The sequence below is a fragment of the Austrofundulus limnaeus genome, unplaced genomic scaffold (genome assembly GCF_001266775.1).
Source record: "Austrofundulus limnaeus strain Quisiro unplaced genomic scaffold, Austrofundulus_limnaeus-1.0 Scaffold1622, whole genome shotgun sequence".
Lineage (NCBI taxonomy): Eukaryota > Metazoa > Chordata > Actinopteri > Cyprinodontiformes > Rivulidae > Austrofundulus > Austrofundulus limnaeus.
The window spans coordinates 23,818-32,504 of record NW_013954024.1 but is presented as its reverse complement, the minus strand read 5'-3'; the positions used below and the strand labels follow the sequence as shown (position 1 = coordinate 32,504).

At 37.3% G+C, this 8,687-nt stretch overlaps 1 protein-coding gene across 1 annotated transcript in view; it reads right to left on the bottom strand.

Annotated features, from left to right (window-relative positions):
• Window positions 1-3,193: 3,193 nt before the first annotated feature.
• Window positions 3,194-8,687, bottom strand: part of LOC106535938 (zinc finger protein 462) — a gene marked incomplete at its 5' end in the record, with an annotated part of 7,965 nt that continues 2,471 nt past the window's right edge. Inside the window, 2 exon segments of the mRNA XM_014033092.1 lie at window positions 3,194-5,951; window positions 7,876-8,005. Coding sequence (XP_013888546.1) covers window positions 5,732-5,951; window positions 7,876-8,005 — 350 coding nt within the window.

Sequence of the window (8,687 nt, the reverse complement as noted above, 5' to 3'; positions counted from 1 at the left end):
ACCAAGTTTTGTTAACTGGTTCCACTAAACTGAGTTGAACAAATCAAGCAGTTTACACATTCTTTTAAAAAAACATGGGTATGTAAACTCAACGCTTCATTTCTCAGAGTGCACAGAAGTACTTTTACGTTCACGGTTATTGTGAGCAGTTTTCTGACTTTTACCTAAGTTTGTTTGTTTGTTTGCTTATTTATTTCAATCATGAATTGAAATATGAGTACAAAACAGCAAGTCCTCCAATAATAAGTACTTTTCTAATCAGTAAAATACATTTTTACAAGTCATTTTCTGTCAAGATATTTTTTCAAGTACTTTACAGCCCTGATAAAAAGTGCAATATTCATAAAGTTATGATTATTCCCAATCAAACATATTAAACACCAGTTGTCTCTCTTCTAATACCAACAGACTGTTAAGAGATTGAGAAGAGTACTTTTGAGATGTGTTGCTGTCTTCAAGTTTAGTTACCATTTCCCTAAAAATAATATAATTTCTTCGTTTCAACATCTGTTGGGTTTGCCTTGTTCCACTGCAAGAAAATATGGGTTTATCATTTTGTTTTGTTTTTCCATACATTTTGTAAAATTCCTTGGTCTAAATTTATGTTGTAGATAAGCTGAGACACCTTAATAAAAGTTGAAAGCACTGCAGCCTTTGTTAGACCAGGAGAGTCAAACTCTGTCACACAAGGAGGCCAAAATTCAGGTCCAAGTCAAGAAAAAACATTAAATTTAGACTAACTCATCATTAGCATTACTCTCTATCAACTTTTTCATTCATGATGTCTTAAACATATCTTTTAGCACAATGCAACAAATCATGTTTAAGCTTTAACTTTAAAATGAGAAAGGAAAAAGCAAAATATATTTAAAATTGATTTTCTGTTGCTGTTTACAACAAAATCAAAGAAAAATTAAACTTGATTTCTTTTGGCGTGAAAGTTTCCGAGCTGTCACAAGAAGAGTGAACCAAAAAACTATGAAATTATTTCACATGCAAAGTATTACCTTTGGTGGCCAGATAAAACGGTAACGAGGGCCAGATTTGGCCCTTGGGCCGTGAGTTTGACATGTGTATTAAACATTTCAAAACGTGCAGAGGCACACACGAGCATTTTGTAGTTTGGGTCAGCAGAGCCGACTCTCTGAGGGCCACTCAGATGCCTTCTCACCCCGATGCCATTTCCTGTGAACAAGGTGCAGGGATTGGTTGTTCCTGACACATCTGCCGCACTCCTCTTATTCTTTATATTGCTTTAAACTGCTGCCACAGTCAAATAGCGTTACATTTCATCACTTTGCAGGCTATACAAGCTGCAGACGACTAAGCGAGTGACGGGCAGATGCAATGTTTTGAGTTATTTTCCCAGATAAGTGTTAAAAAAATCAGAAAGGCTGATTTGGAAAAACACGATCACCAAATTGGAACATTTGAGTCATTCGGGAAATCGTGATCCCAGTCACTGTCAGCACCAAATGGTGGTCCATCTGTACTGCACAAAGCCTGCCGCATCGGTGGAATTCAGCCTTTTGTTTACCTCAGTCTTTACTGGTTAGAGGCGTTTTCACGTTAAATGTATTTTTAACTACTTACTCAAGTGTTTTTGTGTAACTGTTTGGCATATATTGGGATATTTTGCTAACAGACCGAAGAGGTCGATGCCAACAGTTTATCCAAAAAATCTCAAAGAAGTCTTAAAGCAAAAGCCAGAGAAACCCAACAAACCGTTATCTGATAACTTTATTATCAAGTTAAAAAAGACGATGAATTACAATATTTACAGAATATCCAGAGATAAATGGAATAAAATTGTAAACAATCATTCTAGGCAACATCACAACCCACCATCAGGTAATCAAATTTATATAGGAAAAAAAAGGCAAGGAGAGCTTCTAGTTTCAAACTATGGAGACAACAGTCTGAAAAGAGAAATGCATCAGAAACAAACTAAACATATATACAGGTATCCAGTGTGTCTTCAGCAGGGTTTCACTTTAGGTAAACTGGAACTTTTTACAGTCTAGAGACTGCACACAGTGAAGGATTCATAGTCATCTCATTTAATAATAAAAACAAAATAAAAGGATCACATAACAACAAACAATGTCGGGTTGACAGCTTTACCACCAGATTGTCCCGATTCATCATCTGGTTTCCACCGGGCTGGGCAACAAGCTGCCTCACAAAGCTTATTTCTACAACTACGTTCAAAACTTCAATGGAGGAACAAGGTTCTGCAGAAACAAGAAAGAAAACAAAAAACAAAACGGTATTTCATATTCAGCAACTGGTTTTGAAGGTATTTTGAGGACTGAGGAGCAGATGAAAGACTGCTATCTTCACCTTTTTGTCCATAGGATTATAGATAGATTACGGGTGAACTGACAGTTGAGTCATAGACAAAAGACAGAGGAGTGTTTGTTCTGGACATGGCTGTTCTCTGGATCTGGTCTGAAGGCTGAGCAGAAACCCAGATGGTGCAGAAGCTCAAAGACGGAGTTCAGGTAAACGCTCCCAGAGGAACTATTGTTTGCGCCTCTCTTCCTTTGCCATCTGTCATTTTCTTCACATTAAAAACCCTGTCTGGTAATTAGAAGAGGGCTGCATAAATTTCCGTTTGTGTTGAATTTTTTTCATACAACCATGCCACGTTTTTCTTTTCTGTTCAATTTCAGTCCAAAAAGAAAAACAAAGAGATATTTTGTTGTTGTTTTTTCAACCAGATATTGGTATTTTTTTTCCTTAAAATTAAAAAAAAAAACATCGAAAAAGAAAATATTCCTTTCTGAAACACCACAGTACAAACACCTCACAAGTAGTTTTTTCCCCTATACACGACTGCGAAAACATGTAGTTCTGTTTTTTTGTTTGTTTTTTTGTATAACTATAATCCTCCCTCCAACCCCCACCCAAAACAAAAAAAAACTAAAAAATCTACAGCCGAAACCCAGATTTACTATTTTCATCAATATTTCAATGCAAAAAAAGAAACAAAACAAAAACAATTACAGCAGCAAACACAGCAGGTTTAGTTAACGTTTTGGTACTGAGAACACAGTTATATTACTGTAGCTGTGTCCCTCTACAAAAACTTTCCATATCAGAGCTATCAGCCGTTTTATTTCAGATTGTTCGACGTTTCTTATTGGTTTTTCCTGGAGTGGGACAAAAACAAATGGACTTAATTTACTTGTTATAAGGCTTTAGGGCGTTCAAGCAGCAACTTCCAACAAAATACAATCTCTGCTCATTTCTATTAACAATAAGATCACTTATTGTTGAAAAAAAAAAGGTAAAAATGAAAAACAAGCACACAAAACGTGAACTATGACATGTTTGTCGACACAGAATGAAAATATATTTAACCCTTTAAAAGTCAAGTCATGTATGCGTGTGAAGAGACGGTTTAAGACTTCCTGTTTACACTTGTCTTTTCAGTGTGTTCCTTCACAATAAAAGTGTTTTAGAGCAGATCGTAGCTTCAGTCAAAATAGAAGTACCGGTAGGTGTTTTAAGTACGTAAATGCGGAGAAACCCGGAGGTAATCTGCACAACAAACTACCTATCAGTCATGTAGATGTCATGGCAGCACAATGGATCAGTTAACACGAACGCCTCACAGCAAAAAGGTCCTGGGTTCAATCCTCAGTTTGGACCAGGGTTCTTTCTGTGCGAAGTTTGTAAGTTCTCCTCCTGCTACTCCAGTTTCCCCACAGACCAAAAACATGAACAATGGGTTGCCTTCAGGCTAAGACCTCCCTTGCAACAGAGATCTGTAATATCAATGGGATTTGCCTGGTTAAATAATGGTAAAATTAACAAAAATAAACATTGCTCAGCCTTTACCAACTTTGTCTTAAATTTGTCTAACTATAACAAAAAGAGGCTCATAAACACCAGCCCTTTGTTAAAAACAACTTAACCACTTACATGTAATAAGCAAAACCAAGAAAAAGTCCAACCTGTTCCATTGATCCAGGTCACAGCAGACTCCAAAATGTAGAAAACAATGTTTGATGCCTCCAGCTTTACATTGTTCTGCTACACATTTATATTATATAACAAACACAAATTGAGTTAGGGCTGCCCACTACTAACAAAACATCCATTTGCAATATCGACTACAGTGACGACAATATTATTTTCCTCCTCCTCTTTCTCTTATCATCTAAATATTAAAACCCTCTTATTACAGGCCAAGCTGTTCTTTGAAATAAGGATATTGCTCACAATGTTATTGCGATGAATTTTGGATGTATGCTACAGCCCGAATTCTTTTCTCCATTTCAGACGCTCTGCGTCCACATGACTTTACTTTTGGGAGAGTATTTGGGGCCAGTGGTAGCTCAGTGGTCAGTACTGTGGTCTTGTGATCCTGAAGCTGCAGGTTGGAACCCAGATTGCATCAGGAAGGGCATCCGGTGTAAAACAATAGCCAAAATGTTTTTGTGTGAGGTTTGCTCGCTGCATGTAGTGACCCCTGCAGGAGGGAGCAGCCCAAAGAACACTAGGGTGCATGTCTTCCAAACCTTTTTGTGTTTCATAAAGAAATAAAATATACATATATAACAGGGCCTATTGGAGAAGTTGCATCGTAAGGCACTGGTTTCCAAATGTAACTGAGCTGGTCTGAATGTAGTGTGGCTCATCCCAGCAGCCCTGACCTCACACACCCGTTCAGATCCCTGCAGACAGAGCCGGAGTCTTACACATCCGGGTCTCTGCGGACTGAGCTGGTGTCTCACACTGCCTGGGTGTCAGCGGACAGAGTCCAACACGCTCAGTCACATGTTATGCATTGAAAAGACAAGTGTAACCTTGATCAAAGAGGCCATCGGCTGTTTGCTCTCCAGCTCCAGGCTAAACCTGAACGGGATACGAATAAACTCATGACACATTAAAACATGTCGTCTGTTAGATAATATTAACAAGATAGAAATTTACAGGGATAGTTTTTCTTCTTTTTTTTTAATTAGTGAACAACAACAAAAGAAGAGGTGAAAATAAACCGGGTGTCACAAGTTGAAAGCTTATACTCAGTATAATATTAAGGAGAATAGAATATAGCAATTTGCTACAGAAACTTGGAGCAAACGTTTAAAATCTCTACAAATGAAGAAAACGTTATTTGGGTTTTTACTGAAATAGATAAGGTGCTATTCTTTAAGGAATATCAGAACACAAGATGGAAAAAAAAGTCCCAAATTTTATGAAGAAATAAGAACAGGCAGCTCTTTTGTTGCTTTTCACATTTTTTTTCTTTTTTGGGGGGTAAAATCATGGAGACCCTGTTGTGGGTGAGCAGTAGGAGTGGGGTGGGGGTGGGGGAGATTACAGTAAAAGGTGCTTGAAATAATAAAAAGCTGAATTAATTTATCACTTTGGACATCAGTCCTCATAAATAGCTTAGTTTATCAAGGTGGGATTTTATTTATTTATTTTTTTACTGTAGATTTGACCAGAATGTCAGTAATAAAGAGTTCTGTTCACTATTGGTTACCAATATATTAAAATCTGTCCAAGGGGACCGCCCATGTAAAGAGCTCGACCTATGCAGCACAACCTAATACTCATATATGTAACACCTAAAATGTACTAATGCACCAACTGATAAAAAAAGTCACTTTTCTTTAAGTTTTAGCCTCTTTGCTTCATTTCTTTTTTTTTTTTCTTTCTTACAATCACTTTCACGACATTTCCTAATATAAAATCCCAAGAGGCCACGGTCACTTCAACCAGACTGCTGATCCTTTTTGGTGTAAAGCATTTCTTTGTCTTCCGCATACTGGCTTTGACTTGTCAGAGAGAGGTCAGCAGGGCTTTCTTCCTCTTTGCCGTCGCTGGCCAGGTCCAGTTTGGAGTCTGCAAACACAGACGAGCCCGTGGACGATGAAGCTGAGGCCTCTATTGCTGAAGAGGAGTTGGTGTCCAGGCGATTGTTGTTGACCACCCTACGAATAAAGTGGGGAAAATATGAACAAATACAGGACTATCGACAAACGAGTACGACTAAGGCTACGTTCACACTGCAGGCAAAACGACCAAACAATATGTCTGCCTATATGTGACCAATATCACATTATTTTTTAATCACAGTCTCAATGTGACAAATCCAATTTTTTTTCTGATCTGATCCACGATTTTTTTTTCAAAATCTGATATACATCTGATGTTTTTCAGGCAAGTGTGTAGATAAAACCACGGCAGGGCTCAGGTGGTGGTAGAGATCCACCCTGATTTTCTTTAAGGCTCTGGATGTTGTGGGGCGGTCCTGGTTGACAGGCCTTTGCAACACTGCATGGACATCAGGGGCAGTACCACCGGACTGGCTGACTGGGGTGATGGTGGTTCCCCTCTTCAAAAAGGGAGGGTGTCCTCCAATCATAGGGGCATCGCTCTCCTGAGCCTATCAAGCGAGGCATTTTCAGGGTGTAGGGGTCACCCCGAGGGGCAATAAACATTTCCACCTGTCTTTGACCCTGGTCTCAGAAGACCTCCCTCAAAAGAGACATTTTATTTTCTTTAATCAAGATAATAAACAAAATAATAATGTTCTTTATATTTTGGATTTAGATTTTCTTTTAACCAAAAGTCATCATTTTATAAATAAAAGTTAGATAATGAAAAGAATGACAATCTATCTTCTTGCATTATAATTAAGAAAAAAGAAAAACGCACAAAAAGAAAATTGTTCCAGTGTTTATTTGTTTTATGCAAACCATTGTTTTAATCAACTGTTATTTGACAGTAAAGTGATTATGTGTTTTTCTTTAACTAAATTGATCACGATGATTTAGTTCACTGTGTTTTATTATGAAATATATGTGGTATTTGTGCTTGAATCATAGACAAATATCTTAAGATTTATTTTAGTTTAAATAATTCACTTCTGTTTCGTTAAAGCCTACATCAATGTACTTGTACTGGAGAATTGAGTCGAATCGACAGTCGAACCTTAGATTCAGGAGGAACAATGCAGGTTCTGTTCTGCCTGTGGAACACTGGACCGACTCTTTACCCTCACTAGGGTCCTCGAGGGGTCATGGGAGTTTGTTCATCAGGTCTATATGTATTTTGTGGATTTGGAGGTGTTTGATTGTGTGCCTTGAGGTACACTGTGGGGGTGCTCTTTGAGTCAGAGTATGGGTCTTACCTGGGGTACTTACCTACAAGGGTTAGGGTTAGACCTAACCCTTGGATCAAGTGGTAGATAAGAAATGGATGGATGGATAAAACTAAAAAGTTAATTTATTTTCAGCAACATAACTTTTTTGGTGTGAAAGTTCTTGCTGACTTACTGTTAGCCGTTTGTAATATCTGTAAAATGTTTAAATATAAAAAAGTCAAAGAGCAATAAAATGCAACAGATTTTCTACTGAGGAAAGTATTTTACTGCTCACTAGCATATACTGAAGGTGGAGGTTTTTAACATGAATTTCCTACAAGTACAAAATTGGAAAAAAAAAAACTTAATCCTAAAGAAATGTGGGACAATGCATTTGATTTTATCCATATTGTCACATAACTGGCGTGTTTTTCTTTTAAATTTCATGCAGCTGCAACCTGAAGTGACAACAAAAAGGAACTCCTTGGTCTTGGTTTCAACAAACTGACACTTCATTTCTGATAGTGACTCAAGCAGATTCTTTGCTACTGTCTGGATAATAAGCGGTGAAATACTGAGGTATAATTAAATAGTTTAATTATTAAGATGCAATTTGTGACGGGATAATTTGACCACAGAAACTAAAGTCCTAAAGAACAAACACAACCAAGTAGTTTCAAACGTGAGCATGTAAAAGCACATGGACTACACAAGGAAAGTACACAAAGTGACACACAAAGAGACATAAAAAAAAGAGTAGAAGTACTAACATGCCGTGTCGAAGGACGTGTCGCTCCCATTCGAGGCTGTTGGTAAAGCAGCGGCCACAGAACTCACAAGGAAGACGCTTCTCTGTGCTGCTCGGCCCGGAGCCAGAGCTGCTGGGAGATGGAAGGACCTCTGGGAAATGGAGTTCAAACAACAAATCACATTTAGAGGACAGACAGTGCTGTTCATGGCCTCTGTTTTTAAAACAATAAGAAACAAGAAAACAAAACCAAATCCAGGACAAGATAATCTAATATTTACTACATAATTAGCAAAAACAACATTTTACCAGTGCCTAGACATTTGTTATTTCTCCAAATACTGCAATGAACACTTATTATGAGGACACCTCGAACAACTCCTAGTTTATTTTTAGTTAAGTTTTGTGACTTATTTCTCTACGTATTCTACTTTTTCACTCACTAATAATCGTTTGGTTAAGTTTAAAACAATAAAAATCTTTGTGGAGTTAAAGCAAACAACAAAACCTGCATCAAATAAGCTGGATTGAATCAGACTTTCTATAACTGGAATAATTTCTTTTTGTTTCTACAGCACCGTATGACTAAACTGTCATAAAATCTTTTTGTATAGCAAGTGAACTGATTCGTAAATCCATGTAATACCATATAGAGTTTAAAATCTGATCTGTAAAATTTAAAGTAGACATGTCATGTTTTTAAATGCCTTTTCACATTCACATCATTTGGTTGGGGTCTACAGTGGTTTGCAAAAGTATTCATACCCCTTGAACTTTTCCATATTTTGTCACATTACAACCACAAACATAAATATATTTCACTGGAATTTAATG